The sequence below is a fragment of the Oncorhynchus nerka genome, linkage group LG11 (assembly GCF_034236695.1).
Source record: "Oncorhynchus nerka isolate Pitt River linkage group LG11, Oner_Uvic_2.0, whole genome shotgun sequence".
Lineage (NCBI taxonomy): Eukaryota > Metazoa > Chordata > Actinopteri > Salmoniformes > Salmonidae > Oncorhynchus > Oncorhynchus nerka.
In genome coordinates, this window is record NC_088406.1 from 44,682,288 (window position 1) to 44,710,167 (window position 27,880).

The 27,880-nt window shown below is 46.2% G+C and overlaps 1 protein-coding gene across 1 annotated transcript; it reads right to left on the minus strand.

Moving 5' to 3' along the window:
* Window positions 1-187: 187 nt before the first annotated feature.
* LOC115136965 (proprotein convertase subtilisin/kexin type 7-like) lies at window positions 188-26,388 on the minus strand. Its single transcript, XM_029672904.2, is given in 17 exon segments — window positions 188-2,716; window positions 2,799-2,896; window positions 2,899-2,915; window positions 3,093-3,186; window positions 3,328-3,422; window positions 5,751-5,907; window positions 8,254-8,356; window positions 8,550-8,654; window positions 9,915-10,082; window positions 15,481-15,581; window positions 15,672-15,810; window positions 21,213-21,267; window positions 21,471-21,561; window positions 23,565-23,730; window positions 24,124-24,258; window positions 24,533-25,006; window positions 26,278-26,388. Coding segments are annotated over 16 exon segments (2,175 nt in total). The 5' UTR covers window positions 24,947-25,006; window positions 26,278-26,388; the 3' UTR covers window positions 188-2,479.
* Between the last annotated feature and the right edge of the window lie 1,492 nt (window positions 26,389-27,880).

Here is a 27,880-nt window from a genome sequence, read left to right on the forward strand (position 1 = left end):
ATGACCTCTAACAGACCCATATTTTTGTACATGGTCTTATTGACTCCATTTGTCCTAGGCCTCCCACAGTGAAAACTGAATTTCACTGCTTGCTCTGCCCTCATATTTAGCCTCACATTGAAGCGTTTTACCAGTGTCTTTTCAGGACAACCAGGGCTTCAAGTGGAAAACAATTTGACATAAATAATTGCATCCATGAGTTTTATTGACAAATGTCAACGCACAAATAAGGATCGTTAAGCAAAAAATGCATAAATTAATAAGAATGCTGTAAGTACAGATTGTTTGCTCAGTGGGAAATGAATATCCAATTAGTCAGTGACAAGTTTAGAGTTTGTTACAGTATAAGACTATGTCCTGGGATTTCCAATGATCTATGTAGAAGAACCTCTTGCCTTCTAACGACTAGGGTCAGCTTTTAATAGATTGTCGCTCACACGTTTTTTTGTGAGAATAACAATTTTTCAGGATCCGCCCTCGTCTCAAACACCACTCTACCTCAACCCCTGTTAATCACACAGACTAATGCAACAACCCAGCTGTTGTAGGTCAGACAATGTTTAAAAAAGGGGTCAGAAGTCCAAAACACGCCGGCGATAGCACTGACTTCGTCCTAAATTCCTCTAGTATGATTGGAAGGGAAATGATGGGAATGATCCAGCCTGAAACTCCAATTCATTTTACTCAGTCAAGCTGTGACCGGAACAGGCTTCCAGTTTAGTCCAGTAAACACAAATATAATCTTTGTTTCAGTTCATTAAAAAAAAATCAAACTCCAAAATATTGTTGATTGTAACATATTACAGTTGATACAAAAAAAAATTAACACATTCAACCCCCAACTCAAGCTCAAGTACCAGAAAAATGTATATAGTCTGCACAAAATAACATTCCAAAACCACCACGCCCAAACGGGAGGTCTGTTTACAAAATAATTAAGTTAAAAGGTGCACTATGCAGAAATCGCTCCACCATTTCCTGTTTGCTCAAATTAGAATAGTTCCCCTAATTTCAGTTTGACAAAACCACCATTGTGTAGAGAATCATTGTACCATCTAAGTCGTTGTGAAATATATTTTCCATAACCAAAAATATTGTATATTCAGCTGTTTGAAGTTGGTGTCCAAAACCAAAAGAAGCAAAAACAAAACTTCAGAATGGGAAGCATAGAAATAGCACACATAGAACAGATCTACTGCTTTCAATAGGAATGAAATATCTCACATTTCTATGTGAATTTGGTCAGGTCACCCAAATAGTTACATATTGTAGCTTTAAAGTTTCTACACATAGGATTTATTTTTTGTATTGTAATTTCAGAAAATGTCCATAAAATATCTGTCGCTAATAGTGTTTCACAATATTATCTTACCTGTAATCTCCCACCAGAACGGCATCTGTTAAAATAGGAAAGCTGTTCTGACTTATCTAGTGGAAATTGCTTATTTCCTAGCTGCTCAAATTCTACACTGTTCGCTCAATTTATATGCAAAAACAAGCATTGAATAGTGTTGGGAACCATTGTACCATCTCAATCGTTGCAAAAAATACATTATTTTACAGCTGTTTGATGCTGGTGGATCAAAACTGAAAGCAACTTGTTCTACAACCCAAAGGACATCCAGTCAACTTGACAACTGTGGGAATAATTGGCATCAACACTGTTCTGAGGGCAAAAGGGAGGGTCCAACTCAATAATAGGAAGGTGTTTGTTTTGTACACAGTGTATTATGGACATTTTCTGAAATTACAATGCAACATTTTTATAAAATCCTATGAGTAACACCTTTAATTAAAAAAAATAACTTAAAGTAACCATAATCAAGAGCACTCACACACATCCTCAAAACCAAACACCATTTACATTTTAAAACACATTCACACACACACAGCATTGTAATGCCTTCCCATGGTACACACCTAATAAACTTTAGAAGTTTGCCATAAACCCAGACTAAACCTAATCCTGACCAAGATTAGCCTTAATTGTTGTCCAGGAAACCAGCCCGGGAGTGATGCTCTTTCTGGTTGTCCAGGAAACCGCCCTGGGAGTGATGCTGTCTGGTTGTCCAGGAAAACCCCCGGGAGTGATGCTCTGTCTGGTTGTCCGGCACACCTAGTCCCACACTAAAAGACCCAGGTATGGGACTGAACCAAACTAGTGATATATACTCCAAACCAAAGACCAAGTCAAACTACCACCTCTATAGCACTGCTAGGTGAGACCGGAGGGTCCTGAGAGATCCAGGGGGTTTAGGTTGCTCCACCGCAGTACACTTATTCACACACACATGGGGCACTGCAACACTGATAAAAGGCCACAGGCTTGGGGAGCAATGGGTTGGCCAGTGAGCACACAGTTCCAGCCCACATAGTTCAGTCTCCAGTTCAGTTCAGTTGGCCCCACTGGTGCCAGGCCCAGACTGTTGAGCAGCGGGTGGGATGTCGTAAGGAGAAAGGACAGAGGTTTTCTCCAGTGTTATGTGGCAGTGTCTCCAGTGATGAAGGGTACCTTGTACTCTGAGTCCAACACACTCTGCATCTCCAGCTCAGAGCTGTCCCCCAGAGTTCCAGTGCCTCTCCCCCGGCCCCCGCGGGAGCCCCGCGTCCCCCTGCCCCGCCGACACAGTCCCCTAAAGTCCAGGTTGGCCAGGGTCACCTCCAGGGTGTAGTACAAGGACCAGAAGAGAGCAAAGCAGCCCAGCAGTAGCAGAGACTACACAGAGACATGGTGATGGGTGAGGGGAGGAAATTACAAAATTAGGCATATTTATTTTGTGTGAGTGTGTGTAACATACCTTGAGGCTCTTGGAGGTGAACGGGCTGACCGTCTCAGAGGGGATGTCCATGCCTGCAGGACAGGGCAGGGAGAAACTGCTGTCCAGATACTGCCCCCCATAGCCTCCTCCACTACACTGTCAATCAAAACACACAACCAAATCAATGCTCACATCCACTAAGGGAGCACCAATGACTAAACATCCCTTCCCTTTAAAAATAGAGCATCCAAAAACACATAACAAATATAATTAGACATATTTTCTATTTATATCAATGCAGGCTGCTGTTTTAACAGTGATGTGTCTCCTGACCTCTGTCTCTCCTTGACCTCTTCGAAGGACAGAGAGGAGCCGTACAGAGTGAGCTTCCAGTGCTTCAGAGAGCCCAGGGTCAACCCAGGGTCTTCTAAAAAACAAAGAAAGGGACAAAGACAGAGAGGGGGGAGGAGATGATGACTGAGCAACAGAGAGCTCATACTGTAGCCAGGGTCATGTAGTAGTCAGTGGCAGACAGGTGAACGACAGAGAGACAAAGACTGGTCCTTACTGTGGTCAGAGACTTGCAGCCTGTACTGGCCCTCGGCTCTCTCCCCCCAGCAGCGCACAGTGGAGAACGTCCAGTCTGAGTAACCAGAGGTATCCCTGGAGTAACACACAAAAGGACAGAGGCAAGGATGTCATATTTTGTGCAATTGTTTTCAAGTAAGTAAATAGAATGTCAAACTAAAATCAGTGTGTACATGCACTACATGACCAAAAATATGTGGACACCTTCTCGTTGAACATCTCATTTCAAATTCATGGCCATTAATACGGAGCTGGTTCCCCCTTTGCTGCTATAACAGCCTCTACTTTTCTGGGAAGGCTTTCCACTAGATGTTGGAAGGGACATCGCTGCGGGGACTTGCTTCCATTCAGCCACAAGAGCATTAGTGAGGTCGGGCACTGATGTTGGTCTATTAGGCCTGGCTCGCAAACAGTGTTACAATTCATCCCAAAGGTGTTCGATGAGGTTGAGGTCAGAGCTCTGTGCAGGCCAGTCAAGTTCTTCCACACCGATCTCGACAAACCATTTCTGTATGGACCTCACTTTGTGCACATTGGCATTGTCATGCTGAAACATGAAAGGGCCTTCCCTTCACTGGAACTAAGGGGTCTAGCCAAACCATGAAAAACAGACCCAGCCCATTATTCCCCATCCACCAAACTTTACAGTTAGCTATATGCATTTGGGCAGGTAGTGTTCTCCTGGCATCCGCCAACCCCAGATCCGCCAACCCCAACGTCCATCAGACTGCCAGATGGTGAAGCGTGATTCATCACTCCAGAGAAAGTGTTTCCACTGCTCCATAGTCCAATGGCGGCGAGCTTTACACAACTCCAGCCAATGCTTGGCATTGCGCATGGTGATTTTAGGATTGTGTGCGGCTGCTCGGCCATGGAAACCCAGTCCTATTCTGAGCTTGTATGGTCTACCACTTCGCGGTCGACCCGTTGTTGCTCCTAGACGTTTCCACTTCCCAATAGCAGCACTTACAGTTGACCGGGGCAGCTCTAGCAAGGCAGATATTTGTTGGAAAGGTGGCATCCTATGACGGTGCCACGTTGAATGTCACTGAGCTCTTCGGTAAGGCCATTCTACTGCCAATGTTTGTCTATGGAGATTGCATGGCTGTGTGCTTGATTGAATACACCTGTCAGCAACGGGTGTGGCTGAAATAGTATAATCTACTACTTTGAAGGTGTGCCCACACATCCTTTTGAATATATAGTGTCTGTGTGTGCACTGTTATTACTAGTGATGCACTGATATTACATTTTTGGCCGATACCGATATTTTCCTTGCTAAAACAAAACTGATACCGATAACTTATATTAAAATTTTTGGCGGCCTTTTTAACTGCACTAGAATGCTTAATAGTTAACACACACACACATGGACGCAGCGGCCTAAGGCACTGCATCTCAGTGCAAGAGGTGTCACTACAGTCCCTGGTTCGAATCCAGGCTGTATCACATCCGGCCATGATTGGGAGTCCCATAGGGCTGCGCACAATTGGCCCAGCGTCGTCCGGGTTTGCCCGTCATTGTATATAAGAATTTGTTCTTAACTGACTTGCTTAGTTAAATAAAAAAAGGTTACACACACACTCCAGTCAGTTGTTCAAATGGAACTAGCTAGTGTGTTCATGTTTCAAACATGTTCTCAAATGCCATTGAAATGGCAGGAGCGGCATGACAACCAGCACATTCATGAACATGCAATACGACTTCCTCAGTACAAAATCCTTGACGACCCACTGTGCCGTCTGACTCATGGGGTTGATATCGCTGGTCCAAATGACAGTCGTAAAGCTAATAGCAATAACATAAAAAACATTTTTTTTAGCAGTGACACTATTACCGTTTAACTCCAGTAGGGAAACATCTGAAAAAGAGAGTACTAGGTAGTGTGTACTGGTGATCGACCAATCGGCGAAAGCCAACATCACCCACGACAGAAAACGGTTGATTGTCAAGAGCAATTCATTCCATTATCTTGGCTTTAATGGATTTCGCCTTTGAGTTGTCTCGCTGAAAATGTCTTACTCTTTCAAATGACTGCTCGACTTGTTGACTGCTCCATCCACACAGCAGACATGGTGGGTTAGGTTAAGAATGCTGTAGCACATGTAGCGCTAAGTGTTACGTGGCATCATGACGTCATGTACCTACGTTATATAGGTATGCACGTCAGCTTTGACATCGGTCTTTCACATTGGCGTAAAACTAGACATCAGGCCGATGCCGGCATTTCTTGCTAATATCGGCCGATTCCGATATGTTCACCGATATATCGTGCATCCCTAGTTATTACTGCACTGTTGGAGCTAGAAACAAGCATTTCGCTGCACCTGCTATAACATTATACAAATCTATGTACGCGACTAATAAGCTTTTCATTTGATTTGTGTGCGTGCGCTAACTCACATGTCCAGAGTACGGCGCGCCCCGATGAGTGAGGTCATGCCACTGGGGCAGAGTAGTACAATCTCCACGTTGCCACGGCGAGAATGGACCATCGTCAAGGTGACAGACACGTGCTCCAAGGACTGCATCCCGGACTGCCTGAGGTCCGCTGCAGTGACTAGGGTGAGAGGAGCACAGAGATCCCAATGAATGACTATATGTCTTTCGATAGGAACGGCAGAGTGAGGGGAAGAGCAGAGGAGCCAATGAAAACTACATATAAACAGTGAAGGGTCGGCTGTGGCCACACGTGATTGACCTTTACTCTGGTTGCCCATAGGTCCAATCTTAATTAAAGGCCATCTAAGGCCATTCCATTTAGTGTGAAACTGTATTTCCCCATAAGATCTTTGTATATGCGTCTGTCCCAGACACCTGCAATCTTGTTTTCGCCTCTGTTCAAGATCATGTATCACTGTCCTCATGTTTAATTGAAAGTTGTTGAAAGTGTCATCAGTCTCATATTACCCAGTGTCTGTAATGATGCATTTCTTCTTCATTCAGAATGACTATATATTGTTTTAGCAATTGTATCAGGTGCCTGTTGGGACATTCAAATACATTTTCGTAACTTGACTGCTGTCTGAGCGGTCTCCTTTTACACCCAAATCTTCCCCAGAAGCCTTTAAAATTGTTACTGCACCATCCACTGTGCAATGGCTCTGTTGTCGATATTCTACAGCCAATTCTTGTCAGGACATCTGGTACTCACAAGTAGAGTAAAATGTTCACGCCCCCCCCCCCAGAGGAATACAATATGTCTCAGTCGTAGAACATGCAAGGAGCAGACAGAATTGTAAGTCCCTCACAGCGGAGCCTCCGTTTCACTCTGGATTCCTGACCTGCAGCAGCAGCGTACTGTAATTCACTGGCATTTCCTCACCCCCTGTTTGCTAATGGGCCTTAATGCTCCATTACCATCTAGGGAAAAACACTTCCCCAGGCCAAGGAAGGAGAGCTAGAGGGAGGGATATACAAAGGTGTGGAGGAAGAGAGACTGGTGGTGAAGGGGTGCAGAGAGAGGGGCAGAGTGTATAGGGGTAGAGCAGGATGGATGGAGGGAGGGGGAAAGTATGGACTCTTCCTGGAGTCCAATCATCTTCCAAACATACAGGACTGGTAAAAGTTCCTCAGAGACCCTCCCACACAGACAGTGACTTTTAATGATCACGACTAGTGTGTCTTAAGAGTGCGTTACTGCCTTTTCATACACCTTTCATATTAAATGATGCACAAACTTGTTGCGACCCAAATGCTCCAAGCTCTGAAATGATAGAATCTTTTTCACCAATAGGGAGGTCTGCATAATCAACTCAATGAAGCTAAATCAACACAATGGCTATGCTTCGCTTCTACTGTTCTCTCCCTCTCCGACACACACACACACGGGAAGATTAATTAGCCAGAGATTGTAGCTACATCCCAAGTGGTACCTTTTTCCCTAGATATTTGCATGACTTTTGATCAGAGCCTTATGAGCCCGGGTCAGACTTCGTGCACTATAAGAACAGAGTGCAATTTGGGATGCAGTTTGAATGGCAGAGGTTTTAATCAACACTGCCCTGACATGCACCCCATACATTCCTCTCCTGACAAACATCTTAAGACGTTTTTAACAGCAGCTTTTCTTTTCAACAACAACACGCGCCTATCTTTTGGGAATCCAACGTTTGAGACTGAACACTCTAGTCTTCCCTTTTCACATGGGAAGGAAATAGTGATCACACTAACTACTGGACCTTAAGCTAATGGACCGGCCAAAACACATAGCAACAAGGACAACAAATAGCCTAGCGATAGAGTAGTTTAACATAACAACCTGCCTCATGTATCGTTGGGAATAACCAAAACTAGCTTACATTTCAATGAACGGAAATATAATTTCCATGTATAAATACAAAAGTCGATTTATATCTCGAATTTCATTCATTCAAAACACATTTGCCACTTGGACGAAAACATTTAGCCTTTGACAACAACTCCTCCTCTGCTTTGTCCTTAGGAACCCTAGTCACGTGAGACTGGACACACACACACACACACACACACACACACACACACACACACACACACACACGGCTGTGCTGCAGCAGGGAAACACAGTGCTTCTGGCTCTGCTTCTGACCACAGAACAGGCAACACACAGGCTGCATACGCTGGACTAGGAGGGAAGAAGAGAGAGAGAGGGAGGGAGGGAGGAGGAATACAGACATCTCTGCTGTGACACTGTGTGTGTGTGTGTCAGAGAGGGAGAGAGAGGGAACGTAGGGATGTGTTCTCTCCTCCATAGTTCAGTCAGTGTACCCAGTGACAGAGAGACTCTGAAGAACATTGCCTAATAAGGGCAGACTGCTGATTTGCCTGTTGGGAGGGTCTCTCTGGAGAGCACTGGCAGAGAGAAGAGAAACAGCAAATATTCAGACTCGCTTGCTTGCTCATTCTCACACACACAAACGCTACCAACCGTTCCAGGTTAGGTTGAGTTGATCCGGATAGGCTGGAATAAGCTCCTCCTCCTTCAGCACTGGGCTCTGATAGGACACTAGGAACGGCACCATCTCCCACACCTGATTAATACACACGCACAAAACAAAAAACTTTAACATGTATACCCTCAGTCTATTTTAAATGAGCAGAATATTGAATTAGCTGAAAGAAAATCCCTACCACTCCTAACGGTGTCAGTAGTGTAGTTGGTAAAGCTTGACATTAGTGTGCTGCTGAGACATTAGGAAGGGAGTGGGTGAGGTGGAGAGGTACCTTGGCAGCGTTGACCAGCCGCCAGGCGTTGAGCAGGCCGAAGCCGTGCTGGTGACTGTGGTGGAAGCCCGCTCCATTGATTTTCCAATCTCCTTGCACATCATACTACAGACACACACAATTAGGAACTGCATGTGCTTGTGTAGCAGTGATTAATTATACAGTACATAAAGGGGGGTCATACAGTGAGGTCCAAAATTGTATTGAGTCAGTGACTGTTTTGTTCTTTTGGCTCTGTACTCCAGCACTCTGGATTTGAAATGATACCAGACTGTCAGCTTTCATTGGAGGGCATTTTCATCCATATCAGGTGAACAGTTTATAAACCAGAGCACTGTTTGGACATAATCCTACCATTTTAGGGGACCAAAAGTATTGGGACAATATATCATAGCCCCCAAAAATGCTAACCTCCTCTGTTATTGTAACGGGGAGAGGTTAGTATGTCAATGTCCCAATACTTTTAGAGCTCACTGTATGTCTACATGACTGTGGAGTGTGCATGTAGGTGGTGTTGTCATGTAGATTGTACCTGTGTAGGGGGTGATGTCACTCTGTTGTCATGTAGATTGTATCTGTGTAGGGGGTGATGTCCCTCTGTTGTCATGTAGATTGTACCTGTGTGGCTGTGTAGGTGATGATGTCACTGTTGTCATTTAGATTGTACCTGTGTGGCTGTGTAGGTGATGATGTCACTGTTGTCATTTAGATTGTACCTGTGTGGCTGTGTAGGTGATGATGTCACTGTTGTCATTTAGATTGTACCTGTGTGGCTGTGTAGGGGGTGATGTCACTCTGTTGTCATGTAGATTGTACCTGTGTGGCTGTGTAGGTGATGATGTCACTGTTGTCATTTAGATTGTACCTGTGTGGCTGTGTAGGGGGTGATGTCACTCTGTTGTCATGTAGATTGTACCTGTGTGGCTGTGTAGGTGATGATGTCACTCTGTTGTCATGTAGATTGTATCTGTGTGGCTGTGTAGGTGGTGATGTCACTCTGTTGTCATGTAGATTGTACCTGTGTGGCTGTGTAGGTGATGATGTCACTGTTGTCATGTATATTGTACCTGTGTGGCTGTGTAGGTGATGACGTCACTCTGTTGTCATGTAGATTGTACCTGTGTGGCTGTGTAGGTGGTGATGTCACTCTGTTGTCATGTAGATTGTACCTGTGTAGGTGATGACGTCACTCTGTTGTCATGTAGATTGTACCTGTGTGGCTGTGTAGGTGGTGACGTCACTCTGTTGTCATGTAGATTGTACCTGTGTGGCTGTGTAGGTGATGACGTCACTCTGTTGTCATGTAGATTGTACCTGTGTGGCTGTGTAGGTGGTGACGTCACTCTGTTGTCATGTACATTGTACCTGTGTGGCTGTGTAGGTGATGATGTGCTGCACGTCTCTCCAGGTGAGACAGGGCCGGACCTGCAGCATCAGAGCCACCATGCCAGCTGCCAGGGGTGCCGCCGCCGAGGTGCCCGTGTGCCCGTCAGTACAGCCCGTGCCCTGCTGCAGTGACCAGTCTGACGTCACCTACACAGTACACACAGAATAGTCATAAACATGTATGCAGACAAAACACGCTCACACTATTACAAACAGCCAGTGGTAAGGAGCTATGCGATGACTAGGGAGGAAAATAAAACATGGAGAGAGTTGGAGATGGAGGGTCTTAGGCAGCAGCTACTCTTCCTGGGGTTTATTATGGATCCCCATTAGTTCCTGCCAAGGCAGCAGCTACTCTTCCTGGGGTTTATTATGGATCCCCATTAGTTCCTGCCAAGGCAGCAGCTACTCTTCCTGGGGTTTATTATGGATCCCCATTAGTTCCTGCCAAGGCAGCAGCTACTCTTCCTGGGGTTTATTATGGATCCCCATTAGTTCCTGCCAAGGCAGCAGCTACTCTTCCTGGGGTTTATTATGGATCCCCATTAGTTCCTGCCAAGGCAGCAGCTACTCTTCCTGTGGTTTATTATGGATCCCCATTAGTTCCTGCCAAGGCAGCAGCTACTCTTCCTGGGGTTTATTATGGATCCCCATTAGTTCCTGCCAAGGCAGCAGCTACTCTTCCTGGGGTTTATTATGGATCCCCATTAGTTCCTGCCAAGGCAGCTGCTACTCTTCCTGGGGTTTATTATGGATCCCCATTAGTTCCTGCCAAGGCAGCAGCTACTCTTCCTGGGGTTTATTATGGATCCCCATTAGTTCCTGCCAAGGCAGCAGCTACTCTTCCTGGGGTTTATTATGGATCCCCATTAGTTCCTGTCAAGGCAGCAGCTACTCTTCCTGGGGTTTATTATGGATCCCCATTAGTTCCTGCTAAGGCAGCAGCTACTCTTCCTGGTGTTTATTATGGATCCCCATTAGTTCCTGCCAAGGCAGCAGCTACTCTTCCTGGGGTTTATTATGGATCCCCATTAGTTCCTGCCAAGGCAGCAGCTACTCTTCCTGGGGTTTATTATGGATCCCCATTAGTTCCTGCCAAGGCAGCAGCTACTCTTCCTGGGGTTTATTATGGATCCCCATTAGTTCCTGCCAAAGCAGCAGCTACTCTTCCTGGGGTTTATTATGGATCCCCATTAGTTCCTGCCAAGGCAGCAGCTACTCTTCCTGGGGTTTATTATGGATCTCCATTAGGTCCTGCCAAGGCAGCAGCTACTCTTCCTGGGGTTTATTATGGATCTCCATTAGGTCCTGCCAAGGCAGCAGCTACTCTTCCTGGGGTTTATTATGGATCCCCATTAGTTCCTGCCAAGGCAGCAGCTACTCTTCCTGGGGTTTATTATGGATCCCCATTAGTTCCTGTCAAGGCAGCAGCTACTCTTCCTGGGGTTTATTATGGATCCCCATTAGTTCCTGCTAAGGCAGCAGCTACTCTTCCTGGTGTTTATTATGGATCCCCATTAGTTCCTGCCAAGGCAGCAGCTACTCTTCCTGGGGTTTATTATGGATCCCCATTAGTTCCTGCCAAGGCAGCAGCTACTCTTCCTGGTGTTTATTATGGATCCCCATTAGTTCCTGCCAAGGCAGCAGCTACTCTTCCTGGGGTTTATTATGGATCCCCATTAGTTCCTGCCAAGGCAGCAGCTACTCTTCCTGGTGTTTATTATGGATCCCCATTAGTTCCTGCCAAGGCAGCAGCTACTCTTCCTGGGGTTTATTATGGATCCCCATTAGTTCCTGCCAAGGCAGCAGCTACTCTTCCTGGGGTTTATTATGGATCCCCATTAGTTCCTGCCAAGGCAGCAGCTACTCTTCCTGGGGTTTATTATGGATCCCCATTAGTTCCTGCCAAGGCAGCAGCTACTCTTCCTGGGGTCCAAAGACATTAAGGCAATTACAGTGCATTCGGATAGGATTCAGACCCTTTGACTTTTTCCACATTTTAAGTCACAACCTTGTTCTAAAATTGATTCAATTGTTTTTTTTCCCCTCATCAATCTACACACAAGCAATAATATCACATTCATATACGTATTCAGAATCTTTACTCAGTACTTACAGCCTCAAGTCTTCTTGGGTATGACGCTACAAGCTTGGCACACCTGTATTTGGGGAGTTTCTCCCATTCTTCTCTGCAGATCCTCTCAAGCTCTGTCAGGTTGGATGGGGAGGGTTTCTGTACAGGTATTTTCAGCTCTCTCCAGAGATGTTCGATCGGGTTCAAGTCCGGGCTCTGGCAGGGCCTCAAGGACATTCAGAGACTTGTCGCGCAACCACTCCTGCATCGTTTTGGCTGTTTAGGGTCGTTGTCCTGTTGGAAGGTGAACCTTGACCCCAGTCTGAGGTCCTGAGCGCTCTAGAGCAGATTTTTATCAATGATCTCAAGGATCTCTCTGTACTTTCCTCCTCATCTTTCCCTCGATCCTGACTAGTTTCCCAGTCCCTGCCTCTGGAAAACATCCCCACAGCATGATGCTGCTTCACTGTAGGGATGGTGCCAGGTTTCCTCCAGACGTGACCCTGCCACCACCATGCTTCACCATAGGGATGGTGCCAGGTTTCCTCCAGACGTGACACTTGGCATTCAGGCCAAAGAGTTTAATCTTGGTTTCATGATTGACAGCGGAGTCAATCACCACCTTCCGGAGACACCTGAAACCCCACCTCTTTAAGGAATACCTAGGATAGGATAAAGTAATCCTTCTCACCCCCCCTTAAAAGACTTAGATGCACTATTGTAAAGTGGCTGTTCCACTGGATGTCATAAGGTGAATGCACCAATTTGTAAGTCGCTCTGGATAAGAGCGTCTGCTAAATGACTTAAATGTAAATGTAATGTAATGTCTTAAGGTGGAGGACAAGGAGAGAGAAGGGCTAAAACAGACAGACAGGAAGTGGTGAAGGAGGGAGAGAGATTGATAGGAATACAGGGACAGGGAGACAGCAGGGAGAAAAAGACTGCTGATGGGAGTCACTGATAAACATCTCTGCCCGGGGGAAGGGGGTAACAGATAAAGATGCCATTTTCTCGCTTCACATGCATTTCTACCAGATCTATAGACACCGTTTCAGCCTTACTGAATGATCACTGACACGCTCAAGCATTTCAGACCTGCATACTAGTATAGATCCCATAGCCCTTCCAAATGGAGAGAAATTACTATGGTTGCGTCCCAAACGAGAGCCTATTCACGGACAGTCATGGGCTCAATATCTGACATAAACAAGGAGAGAATAACATATGAGCTCTGTGATGTGTGTACTTTTGGGTTAGAGTATAGGGTGTATTTTTGCATATGTACTAGCTTATGAGCATAAAATGCATGACAATGGTATGGTATGAGGTGTACTGAACCTATTGCCCATAATAAAGTGCATAGCGCTATGATAAACTACATCCAATGGCTTCATTCAAATGACCTGCATACACATTTATATGAATGCAGCTGCCACTGTATTGAAGCCATTGGATGTAGTTTATCATAGCGCTATGCACTTTATTATGGGCAATAGGTTCAGTACACATCATTTCATTTTGTATCAGAAAGTAACCTGGCCCTCTTTGAAGATTGATGCATTGCTCTCTTTTCGTCTATAAAGCCCTCTTGCATAAACTTCCGCCATACCTTGTCTCATTGTTAACCTACAGACGTACGAGCTACCGGACCCGGGCTCAGGGATGGCCAACTCTTACGGGTGGAACGATCTACAATACACTTTCAAAATGGAGGAATGTGTGCCTCTAGCGCATTTCAGATTGTTAGGGGACCTTTTCACTGAAGATTGTGTCTGTTTCTATTGATTGTGTTTGGCTTTTCGTGTACGGTAATGTGTAGTTGAATGTGTTTATTGTATTGTGCATGGTGGTGCTATACAGGCCTCATCTGGAAAAAGAGACCTTGGTCTCAGCATCGACTCCCTGTCAAATTAATATAAATGTGGGATGCATTTGGGATGCAGAATTGCAGTACAGATCCTAACAGTGACGTCTAAACAGCCCGTCTTCCAGAGGAGTAAGGGACCTCTCTGGAGCGTTGGTGACACAGACAGACAGCTAGGGGTGTTTGATCATAGGTAACGACTGGCCTGGTCGGACACCCAGAGGAGAGAGTCTGACGGGAACACGACATGTGGCCTCTCTGCTGTGGAGGGAAAGGGACGGAGGAAGAATCCACAGACATATGGTCAACTAGAATGCCTTCTCTTATTTAAAGCAAAGCCATGACAGCACAGAGCGGAAAAGCGAGCTCACAGACTGCAGCACTGCTCAACATCAAATGGGATCCCATGTGTTGCGAATGTGATGAGGGAATGGTGCATAGCAGTGGTGGCACTGCAGAATAGCACATGGCAGCTAGAGGCAGTCTGGCTGGTGGGTGGATAGTGTCTGTATCCCAAATGTCACCCTGTTGCGTATATAGCGCACTACTGGTCAAAAGCAGTGTACTATATAGGGAATAGGGTGCCGTGTGGGACACACACAGTATGTGCAGAGCAACCGTGCGACAGGGTAGAAGAGCTAGAGCCTAGCCCTAAAACCACTTGGCCTGGTGTTAAGTGGTGGATTTGGCTTTTCAGGAAGTCACGGATGCCAGTTGAGAGTTAGATGGTTTTAACCCGGGGCTTACATCACCCGGCCAAACCATGTTACCCAGGAGATGGCAACAAACAGCAGCAAACAGAGGTTTGCCTTACAGATCTCCTCTCTAGCTTCCGAAAAACCCTCTCCTTTGCCCTCGCTCAAAACGCAGCATCACATGATGCAAAATGCAGCATACCGACGGCATTTCTGTACTTTGAAAGTTATGCATCTTGAAAACTTGATTGCTGACATGCAAAGCGTTCTGGGACTATATCAACAATGGACTAAGCACCAAAATACAGTTTTTGGGCGGTTTTCCTTTAGCTCACTAGCCATCAATGTGTCCTCTCTGCTTCATTCAAAGATGTCTGATGGCACAGTACAGTATCATCTATCAATATCCCACTGTCTAACTTTCACATCAATCTATGTCTTAAGGGGCAAGGCACAACCGGTCTTTGGAAGGGGGATCCCATTGGTACCGTGGTGCAGAATGCAGTCCGGACCAAACACAGGAAAAGAACCAGAGGTGTGCAGTATTATTGGCTGTTTGACCGAGAGCATTTGATGAAATGCACGCAGTGCCTCAACTTGGCACCTCTGAAACATTCTGTGAGTAGCAGCACATTTATGATTGCATCTGATGCGGATTAGGGGAGAGGGGAGGGGGCTATACCCGGGGATATAGGCTATGGAATATAGTTAGTGACTACTGCGCTGTTTAGTCCCGCATGTTGCTGGAAGACCAAAGCGAAAGTAATATGAAGTTTGGGACACACAGGTTGACATTTGGCGACCAAAAGGAAAAAAATACCACATATAATGGAACTCTGATTCGAACTATAACTCAGAACTGTGTGATAACGCCCTAAATGGTGTGTGTGTTTGCTACCAGTACAGACTCACAATACTGCGTAGCGTTCTGCCCCCACTACTGAAGGTGACAGCCAACATGGAGGCACACTCCTCAGCATAGAAGGGCATCTTCCCTTCCTCATTTACTGCTCCTACAAGAGACACACACACAATTAGAAAACACTCACCACCACACACACACACACACAGAGAGACAGACAACATTGCTCCTATTCACTTACCAATGGTAACAGTGTAGATTGAGTTGGCATAGCCATCGTAGTTGCAGTTGTCCTCGTACTGGCCTCCGTTGCCACTGGCGACGACAAAGATACTGCCGAAGCCCCTTCTCCCAGCAATCACGCCGTGCTGCAGCGCCGCCTACAGGCAAAACAAGGAAACATTCGCTTCAGTCACACCTAGTAACTTCTTGTAGACTTATACAGCCAACCAGAGTATATAGTAACATTTTAAAATGGTTAACAAGGGTCCTCATTGGTGAGCAGCATTCTCAGGCCTAGTCATACCTGAATATTCAATATTGAGTATACAAAACACATGCTCTTTCCATTATATAGACTGACCAGGTGAAAGCTATGATCCCTTACTGCTGTCACTTGTTAAATCCACTTCAAATCAGTGTAGATGAAGGGGAGGAGACCTTTTAAGCATTGAGTTATTGATCGTGCATGTGTGCCATTCAGGGCGTGAATGGGTAAGACAAAATATTTATGTGCTTTTGAACGGGGTACGGTAGTAGGTGCCAGGTGCACTAGTTTATGTCAAGATTTGCAACGCTGTTGGGGTTTTTTCACGCTCAACAGTTTCCTGTGTGTATCAAAAATGGTCCACCGGGCCTCCTGAGTGGCGCAGCGGTCTAAGGCACTGCATCGCAGTGCTAGAGGTGTCACTACAGACCCGGGTTTGATCCCGGGCTGTGTCACAGCTGACCGCGACCGTGAGACCCATGAGGAGGCGCACAATTGGCCCAGCGTCTTCTGGGTTGGAGGGTTTGGCTGGCAGGGATGCCCTTGTCCCATCGTGCTCTAGCGACTCCTGTGGCGTGCCGGGCGCATGCATGTTGACACGGTCGCCAGTTAGACAGTGTTTCCTCTGACAAATTGGTGAGGCTGGCTTCCGGGTTAGGCGAGCAGTGTGTCAAGAAGCAGTGTGGCTTGGCAGGAACGTGTTTCGGAGGATGCGTGGCTCACGATCTTCGCCTATCCGTACGAGAATTGCACCAATGGGACAAGACTAACTACCAATTGGATATCACGAAATTGGGGAGAAAAAGGGGTAAAAAGTCCCCCTCTTTCCACCAACCAAAGGACATCCAGCCAACTTGACACAACTGTGGGAAGCATTGGAGTCAACTCCAGGTTCCCTCGGAGAGTTCATCAATGAGCTTGATGCCTTGATAAGCTCCTTTCCTGAGGACGGCTCACCTCTCACAGTTCTGGGCGACTTTAACCTCCCCACGTCTACCTTTGACTCATTCCTCTCTGCCTCCTTCTTTCCACTCCTCTCCTCTTTTGACCTCACCCTCTCACCTTCCCCCTCTACTCACAAGGCAGGCAATACGCTCGACCTCATCTTTACTAGATGCTGTTCTTCCACTAACCTCACTGCAACTCCCCTCCAAGTCTCCGACCACTACCTTGTATCCTTTTCCCTCTCGCTCTCATCCAACACTTCCCACACTGCCCCTACTCGGATGGTATCGCGCCGTCCCAATCTTCGCTCTCTCTCCCCCGCTACTCTCTCCTCTTCCATCCTATCATCTCTTCCCTCTGCTCAAACCTTCTCCAACCTATCTCCTGATTCTGCCTCCTCAACCCTCCTCTCCTCCCTTTCTGCATCCCTTGATTCTCTATGTCCCCTATCCTCCAGGCCGGCTCGGTCCTCCCCTCCCGCCTCCGTGGCTCGACGACTCATTGCGAGCTCACAGAACAGGGCTCCGGGCAGCCGAGCGGAAATGGAGGAAAACTCGCCTCCCTGCGGACCTGGCATCCTTTCACTCCCTCCTCTCTACATTTTCCTCTTCTGTCTCTGCTGCTAAAGCCACTTTCTACCACTCTAAATTCCAAGCATCTGCCTCTAACCCTAGGAAGCTCTTTGCCACCTTCTCCTCCCTCCTGAATCCTCCTCCCCCTCCCCCCTCCTCCCTCTCTGCAGATGACTTCGTCAACCATTTTGAAAAGAAGGTCGACGACATCCGATCCTCGTTTGCTAAGTCAAACGACACCGCTGGTTCTGCTCACACTGCCCTACCCTGTGCTCTGACCTCTTTCTCCCCTCTCTCTCCAGATGAAATCTCGCGTCTTGTGACGGCCGGCCGCCCAACAACCTGCCCGCTTGACCCTATTCCCTCCTCTCTTCTCCAGACCATTTCCGGAGACCTTCTCCCTTACCTCACCTCGCTCATCAACTCATCCCTGACCGCTGGCTACGTCCCTTCTGTCTTCAAGAGAGCGAGAGTTGCACCCCTTCTGAAAAAACCTACACTCGATCCCTCCGATGTCAACAACTACAGACCAGTAACCCTTCTTTCTTTTCTCTCCAAAACTCTCGAACGTGCCGTCCTTGGCCAGCTCTCCCGCTATCTCTCTCAGAATGACCTTCTTGATCCAAATCAGTCAGGTTTCAAGACTAGTCATTCAACTGAGACTGCTCTTCTCTGTATCACGGAGGCCCTCCGCACTGCTAAAGCTAACTCTCTCTCCTCTGCTCTCATCCTTCTAGACCTATCGGCTGCCTTCGATACTGTGAACCATCAGATCCTCCTCTCCACCCTCTCCGAGTTGGGCATCTCCGCGCGGCCCACGCTTGGATTGCGTCCTACCTGACAGGTCGCTCCTACCAGGTGGCGTGGCGAGAATCTGTCTCCTCACCACGCGCTCTCACCACTGGCGTCCCCAGGGCTCTGTTCTAGGCCCTCTCCTATTCTCGCTATACACCAAGTCACTTGGCTCTGTCATAACCTCACATGGTCTCTCCTATCATTGCTATGCAGACGACACACAATTAATCTTCTCCTTTCCCCCTTCTGATGACCAGGTGGCGAATCGCATCTCTGCATGTCTGGCAGACATATCAGTGTGGATGACGGATCACCACCTCAAGCTGAACCTCGGCAAGACGGAGCTGCTCTTCCTCCCGGGGAAGGACTGCCCATTCCATGATCTCGCCATCACGGTTGACAACTCCATTGTGTCCTCCTCCCGGAGCGCTAAGAACCTTGGCGTGATCCTGGACAATACCCTGTCGTTCTCAACTAACATCAAGGCGGTGGCCCGTTCTTGTAGGTTCATGCTCTACAACATCCGCAGAGTACGACCCTGCCTCACACAGGAAGCAGCGCAGGTCCTAATCCAGGCACTTGTCATCTCCCGTCTGGATTACTGCAACTCGCTGTTGGCTGGGCTCCCTGCCTGTGCCATTAAACCCCTACAACTCATCCAGAACGCCGCAGCCCGTCTGGTGTTCAACCTTCCCAAGTTCTCTCACGTCACCCCGCTCCTCCGCTCTCTCCACTGGCTTCCAGTTGAAGCTCGCATCCGCTACAAGACCATGGTGCTTGCCTACGGAGCTGTGAGGGGAACGGCACCTCAGTACCTCCAGGCTCTGATCAGGCCCTACACCCAAACAAGGGCACTGCGTTCATCCACCTCTGGCCTGCTTGCCTCCCTACCACTGAGGAAGTACAGTTCCCGCGCAGCCCAGTCAAAACTGTTCGCTGCTCTGGCCCCCCAATGGTGGAACAAACTCCCTCACGACGCCAGGACAGCGGAGTCAATCACCACCTTCCGGAGACACCTGAAACCCCACCTCTTTCAGGAATACCTAGGATAGGATGAAGTAATCCTTCTCACCCCCCTTAAAAGATTTAGATGCACTATTGTAAAGTGGCTGTTCCACTGGATGTCTTAAGGTGAACGCACCAATTTGTAAGTCGCTCTGGATAAGAGCGTCTGCTAAATGACTTAAATGTAAAAATGTAAAAAACATGGGCCAGCGTCCCTGTGGAATGCTTTCGACACCTTGTAGAGTCCATTTTTTTTATTTATTTTTTTTATTTCACCTTTATTTAACCAGGTAGGCTAGTTGAGAACAAGTTCTCATTTGCAACTGCGACCTGGCCAAGATAAAGCATAGCAGTGTGAACAGACAACAGAGTTACACATGGAGTAAACAATTAACAAGTCAATAACACAGTAGAAAAAAAATGGGCAGTCTATATACAATGTGTGCAAAAGGCATGAGGAGGTAGGCAAATAATACAATTTTGCAGATTAACACTGGAGTGATAAATGATCAGATGGTCATGTACAGGTAGAGATATTGGTGTGCAAAAGAGCAGAAAAGTAAATAAAAAAAATAAGAAAAAAACAGTATAAAAACAGTATGGGAATGAGGTAGGTAAAAATGGGTGGGCTATTTACCAATAGACTATGTACAGCTGCAGCGATCGGTTAGCTGCTCGGATAGCTGATGTTTGAAGTTGGTGAGGGAGATAAAAGTCTCCAACTTCAGCGATTTTTGCAGTTCGTTCCAGTCACAGGCAGCAGAGTACTGGAACGAAAGGCGGCCAAATGAGGTGTTGGCTTTAGGGATGATCAGTGAGATACACCTGCTGGAGCGCGTGCTACGGATGGGTGTTGCCATCGTGACCAGTGAACTGAGATAAGGCGGAGCTTTACCTAGCATGGACTTGTAGATGACCTGGAGCCAGTGGGTCTGGCGACGAATATGTAGCGAGGGCCAGCCGACTAGAGCATACAAGTCGCAGTGGTGGGTGGTATAAGGTGCTTTAGTGACAAAACGGATGGCACTGTGATAGACTGCATCCAGTTTGCTGAGTAGAGTGTTGGAAGCCATTTTGTAGATGACATCGCCGAAGTCGAGGATCGGTAGGATAGTCAGTTTTACTAGGGTAAGCTTGGCGGCGTGGGTGAAGGAGGCTTTGTTGCGGAATAGAAAGCCGACTCTTGATTTGATTTTCGATTGGAGATGTTTGATGTGAGTCTGGAAGGAGAGTTTGCAGTCTAGCCAGACACCTAGGTACTTATAGATGTCCACATATTCAAGGTCGGAACCATCCAGGGTGGTGATGCTAGTCGGGCATGCGGGTGCAGGCAGCGATCGGTTGAAAAGCATGCATTTGGTTTTACTCGCGTTTAAGAGCAGTTGGAGGCCACGGAAGGAGTGCTGTATGGCATTGAAGCTCGTTTGCCCCAACGAGGCTGTTCTGATGGCAAAAGGGGGGTGCAACTCAATAATAGGAAGGTGTTTCTAATATTTGGTATACTCAGTATACATCACTATAATCCTATAACTATATGATCACTATGTGTGTATACCTCCATTCTTAGGTTTGTGAAACCTGGATGCCACAGCTAGCATGAATTTCTATTTGACAATGAGGACTGGCTGAGGGGATTTGAAGGTTCTGATTCACTTCCACAGTGCCTGCCAAAGCCATTCAGAGAGTGAGGAACACCTAGGCAACAAACATGACCAGAAAAAGCCAGACACTCTGTCTCAATTCAGAATGTGTGTGTGTGTGTGTGTGTGTGTGTGAGACGTTCGCGCTCTCTTTTTTGGTCTCATAAGACACTCACAAACTGTGCCCTGTAGAGTGCAACAGTATACTGCCCTCTGCTGGTACAGAAGAGTGGCGCAAAAAATGCATTCTCATAATGCATTTCTGTAAAGAAACCAGGACTGGCAATATGTGTTAGAAATGGGTTGTGTGTAGTAACGTGTGTTGTATCCAAACCAACCTTGCCCAAGGGGTGTGGTCCATCAACAGTGCGGCCATCATCATCAGGACCCCAACTGAGGAGGAGGAAAGGGAAGAGGAGAGAACAGTTGAGTCAGACAGGGGGGGGGGGGGCTAGAGCGAGAAGGGCATATCTTCATAACTATGCTTAGAGCGGTGGTTGGCTGTATATTACGCTTAGTAGTTTGCTTTACGCTGAGATTATAGGCAAACCAAGCATGTTCAGAGTCCTGTGAGGCTGAGCTGTACACTGTTGTACCTGCAGCTGTAGACGTCGTTGATCTGGTAGTGCTTGTTGAAAGCCACCGCCTCCATACTGTCTGTGAGCGGCCCATCCAGGACTCTGATACCTGAACAGACAAAACATGACGTGAAGAAAAGACTTCAAAAACATAAGAATCTCATAGCGCCATCTGCATAACTAGGGCCATGAGATTTTTCTCAGCACCTGATCAGACCAAGGTTTTATTCACGAGGGGCCCGATTCAGACTTAGGATATGTATGCCTTTCCTACACATTTGGATTTCAGCACGTCTCAGTATGTGGTATTCAGACTTACCTTATGCAGGTGCGCAACGAGCTCTTTGGGAGAGGCATATTATGTGCACTGAATAGATTTAATTAAACTGCTGAAAACACTCCCACTTGCTGGCCAACAGATTTCCTCATGGAGTTTTCAGTACCTGTGCCCTGTAGAGTGCCTATAGCTTCGGTCTCAATTTCATTCCTGCAAATTTTGAGGACATACAATAAAATTCTGAATAATATTTATAGCCTACTTTACTGTATACAGTGCATTCGGAAAGTATTCAGACCCCTTGACTTTTAGCACATTTTGTTACCTTACAGCCTTATTCTAAAAATGAATTAAATAAAATAAAATCTTCATCTACTACACACAACACCCCATAATGACAAAGTGAAAACAGTGCTTTAGAAATTGTTGCAAATTTATAAAAAAAATATATAAAAAAATACCTTATTTACATAGGTATTCAGACCCTTTGCTATGAGACTCGAAATTGAGCTCAGGTGCATCCTGTTTCCATTGATCATCCTTGAGATGTTTCTATAACTTGACTGGAGTCCACCTGTGGTAAATTCAATTGATTGGACATGATTTGGAAAGGCACACACCGGTCTATATAAGGTCTCACAGTTGACAGTGCATGTCAGAGCAAAAAACAAGCCATGAGGTTGAAGGAATTATCTGTAGAGCTCTGAGACAGGATTCTGTCGAGGCACAGATCTGGGAAAGGGTAACAAAACACAGTGGCCTCCATCATTCTTAAATGGAAGAAGTTTGGAACCACCAAGACTCTTCCTTGAGCTGGCCGCCCAGCCAAACTGAGCAATCGGGGGAGAAGGGCCTTGGTCAACTATTTAATCAATTTTAGAATAAGGCTGTAATGTAACAATGTGGAAAAAGGCAAGGGGTCTAAATACATTCCGAATGCACTGTAAAAAGGCCCGAAATACATGTCACGTTGATATTATTTTGTTATATTCCATGATTGGTTTCACATTTGTCTTTAGGGGCGGCAGGGTAGCTTAGTGGTTAGAGCGTTGGACTAGTAACCGGAAGGTTGCAGTTCATATCCCCGAGCTGACAAGGTACAAATCTGTCGTTCTGCCCCTGAACGGGCAGTTAACCCACTGTTCATAAGCCGTCATTGAAAATAAGAATTTTTTCTTAACTGACTTGCCTGGTTAGGTTAAATAAAGGTAAAATATTTTTTAAATATATTTTTTAGAGATCATAAGGAAAAATACCCTAAAACAATTGCCATTTAAATTACAATCCCCTTCTCCAAACAGATTACTAATTTACCTAGCTCTTATCAACTTCTACATTACCATGCATGGAGAAGGGTGTTATTTCTATCGGAAATAGTAGATGTTTTTCCACATTGAACAGACAGGTACTCGACCTTATTCATGGATTCCTTGCGCGTCAAGGTGGTGGAGTTATGAGGGAATTAAGTCAAGGTCAGAATATGGCGTACACCTCTGCCACCTCAATTTCTATGATATCCACCCCAAACGTTTAGCTGGCTGTCACATGCATTTCTTGATGCTCAAGTTCAAGATCAGAATACTCATTGAGAGAAAAGTGCATAAAAAGTGAATAAAGTTCCATTTATGTGTACGTAACTTGGGTCTGAATTCCCCTCTAGGCACAAAACTAAAGAAAACAGACAAACAGGGAGGAATTACATGATCTTGTCCAATAAGCAACACAAATGTTCATTTTCCGTGCAAAACTATTTGCTACGGTGTGCACTAATGAACACAACCCTGGAAAAACTTCTGCCAGCCACCATAACCAAGCTTTCCAAACACACAACGTACCTGCCACTTTACTGCCGTAGGCCACGCCCACAGCACAGAAGCTGTTGTTGGAGACGGCGGCGATCTCCCCGGCGCAGCGCGTGCCGTGGTGGTTGTCACTGAGGGCGTCCGGGTGGGGCATGGGGTCCGGGTCGTTGGAGTTCAAGTCATAACTGCCCTCTGGACTCTAAAGGGACAGAATGAAGCACGACAACATTCGTATTTGTGAGAATGTGAATTTGGAAAATAACATACTAGATGATGACATGATAGAAAGAAAGTCACTAATTATACTCCCAAATATTTTATGGGTATCGCAACCAACGTTTCTGGCACAGTGCTTTTTTCAGGGCACTGAACCCTAACACTGAAGAAGGCACTGCGTGCGGGAACATTGGTTTCGATACCCATGAAATATTTGGGAGCATAATTAGAGTGTGCTACTTACTTTCTTTTTATAGTTTACTCTGCGTTAGTCAGAACCTCTACAAAAGATTTTGAGGTGTGCGTCATCTTATGCTTTTTAACAGCAAAAAGCTAAAAAGGAAATAGGCCTAGACGTGGCCAGTATGAAACTCACATAGTTTGGCTGAATATCCTGGAGGGTGTGTTGAACCCCATCATCCACGACCACCACTGTCACCCCTGTCCCTGTGATGTTGTGCTCCCATACACCAGTCACATTGATGTCCATGCCCTCCCTGACATCGTTGTGCTGCGGGTAGGTGGAGAGGAGGAGGAAGAAAGCGTGGATGGAGGAGGAGAAGAGCGGGGAAGTGACAATGGTTCGAGTCCAAGACATTGTTTGCAAATTAGGAATGAAAATAAACGTGGCATATAGCCGACTCAGTTCAAAAAGCACTGTTCATTCTTACAGATCTGAATCTTCTATAGGCTATAAGTGTGCAGTAAGTAGATCTAAATGTTGCTTAGCTATGAAACAGTTTTGAAGAGGAAATAAAAGAAGACAAATTAGGCCCAATTCTCACCAGGTGCCACTGTAAGGGGTATCTGGGGTCGTTGAAGGCCATTGCCCTCTTGGAGCGGCTGAGGACCTGCTCTTGGGAGTGCCAGAGCACATGAGGGTGGGCTGCCAGCACGTCCCCCGCTCTGCCCTCCTCCTCAGGGCCGGCACAGAGCAGGTAGTGGCCCTCCAGCTGCCCTATCTGGCCCCTGTTCTCCAGGCCAGCCTGCTCAGCCACCATGCTGGCCAGCTCGTGCAGGGTGGAGCCGTCAGCCTCCAGGAGCTCTGAGTCTGTGTGCAACCGGACGGCCCAGGACTGGCCCGGCCCACAGGAGGGTGGAGGAGCCGCAGGAGGGGCGGACGTATGGAGGGTATGAACAGTCAGACAGAGCATAGGGGTCAGGCCCAGGAGGAGCAGGAACAAGGGGGGTGAACCCATGGCAACACAGGTAGGTGCTCAACGCAAGTTCTGCTCCGCCTCCACATTAGGACCGGCAGCCTGAGGAGACAGTGTGGTGAGGAAGAGTAGGGAAGGTAGCTGAACACACAGAAGGGAGAGAGATGGTTCCACTGCAGTGTGGTATTCAAAAGGCAGTAGCGATATTTCACAACAACAGCCCAGTTCTCATATTCAACAGCCCTCAAAGTAACACATTGGTACACACCCTTCATTGGCACACTGTTCATATCAGACCTCCAGCCAATCACTGCACCAGCCCTATATAACATTGTGCTGTTAATGACACTAACACTGGAGAGGCGGCAGGTACATGTTGTACCATATCCATGTGACACTATGATCCTGCTAATTATAGGCTAGTCTAACCACAGAATACAAGGACAACGCCATGTAAGCATATGAATCAACTCAAGTTCTACAAAAAGCCAAAGCCAACAACGCATATTTTGCCGAGTATTGACAAGCCCTTTTTCTCTGTTAGGAAAGAATAGGACTATAAACCGACTAAGACAACCGACAACAGACTTGTGTCACGAATTCACACACATTTTGTTTTTTACTGGGTGTGGACAGAGGCCATTTCAACCCACTTGTACACAATCTGTCAAGCTTGTAAATTAAGATGGGAGAATTTAGCTACAAAGCAGAATAAGCTAGGCTACATCAACAAAGGGAAATACTTGTCACTTCTGGGTCGTTTGACCTGTTCAACCAGTTATTCAGTAGTGAATTAATTGAGTATGGATATCAATGTTGACAGATATTCACAAATTAAGAAAAACATGTTTGTTAGCTAACGTTAACCATGTCATTTGTGTGTTTAGGCCTACTTCTACCAAACTAACTAGCTTACTCAGCCTCCTACATCCCAATTACAAAATACATGGAATCAACTTGACATAGCAGCTAGTAAGATGGCTAGATATCATACATCGATGTAAAACCCCATTATTGCTGGTTTCAAGAGTGTAGCCATCTGTAAAGTATACGTAGGCTAGCTAGCTATAGTACTGTAGTTAGCTAACGTTACTGTCCTAGCTACAGTAAAGCAATTTGGAAGCTCGTTTCATAACACGACAGCGACTGAAACGCAGCTTACTGTATTGTTTTTATTCAACAGCTAGTTAGCTATGTAAATAGCCAGAGAAGTCGTTGGTGAATCTGATCATTACTAACGTTAGTTAGTGAGATATAAACGGACAGTATGGCTCATTTGACATGCGGATGTTGTAGTTAGAGCTAGCCCACAACACGCAAGCAAGTATAGTATAATAACATGGCTAAATGTCATACTGATTTATGTATTTTACCTTTTCGTCGACGTCTTTATTGTACAGTTTATTTGTAGACAACAATTTCATTTACGATAGCTATTTCGCTGTCATCTGTCGTTTTCCGAAATGTTGTCACTTCCGCAACAACTTGGCGGTCTATAATTTGTTCCCCCACTTGGGGGAGATCTAGTCTTATTATGTGTACCAGTATGTTTAGCCGTCATTGCATTCCTTGTCATGCTAAACATCTTTGGCTCATGACACGGAGTACAAGCAGTGGAATGTTAGCTAAACATACTGGGACCCAGGTAAAAAGTAAGGTGAAATATAATAACCTTTTACCGATCTCTCACAGCTAGATAATCATAACCTCTAGGAAAGTTGCTAACGGTACATCATTTTTTTTAGTTGCTACAAACTTTTTAAAACTTTTAAATGAATTATATTGTAATGACCTGACTAGATCATGAAGGAACAATTGTCCAGACAGAGGTTTGAGTTTACGAATTGACAGTTTATTAACCCAACTTTACACAGGCTACTGTTTGGCCTTAGCCAAATAAATGAAAGATAACCCACAAGCCAACCGTGACCTTCTCTTGTGAAGGCCAGATTTAAGAGAGAGAACAAAGGCTAAACCTGGTCTTAACTTCCAATGCTCCTTCCCCCTGCCCAAACCCCCTCCGCTAACCGCCAGGATGCCCGGCATCAGAACATTCCAGGCATTCCCGTGATTGGCAGATAGCAGGTTGATTGGCATGTCGGACCCCGCGAACACTGGGTACTGGTAAGTACAACACAACCACCTACTAGCCTAACACATAACACACAGCTGTCTGTGCGGGTCGCCACAATAGCTTCCCATCTTGAAAAATATAATTTAAGTTATTCTAATCATGATACTGCAGTATTTGTTCTTTCACTTAGAGACCTTGAGTGTTTCCAACCTACATAAAATGTAACTGTCACGTCTACTCCCACTCCTCCCCTCCTGCGTTAGACTTCGCAGGTATACTAACCACTGGTCTTGGGATCATTATGCACACCTGGCATCAATCATTACACGCACCTGCCCATCATCATCAGGCACACCTGGACTCCATCACCTCACTTATTACCTCCCCTATATCTGGCACTACCTTAGGTTCTTTCTCCAGTCAGTATTGTTTATGTCTATATGCGACTTGTGATATTGTTTAATGCGCCATTTATTATTAAACTCACCACTTTCTTCCGACTCCCAGCATATATGTTACAGAATTCTGACCCCAACAATGGAAGCAGCAGGAAAACAGAATATCTCCCAGATGGTCGACGAGCAGGGATACTTTCTACGTCAACGCCATGACCAGCTGGCACAACTGGGGACGGCTATGGAAGAGGCTCTTCACAGTGTGCAACGTCTCGAACATGCCCGGAAGGCGTTGTCGTCAACTAGCGAAGGATACTCTACAACCAGTTGAGAGAGCCCATTCAGCAACCCTCTCAGGTCAGCAATGCCCATTTGTCCCTCCTGGATAAATATGACAGTACCCCATCTAAAAGTTGTGGCTTCCTTCTTCAGTGCTCCCTAAAATTTACACCCCAGATGGGAGCACCACCACCGAGAGGTCTAAGGTTGCCACAGTCATTTCTCTGC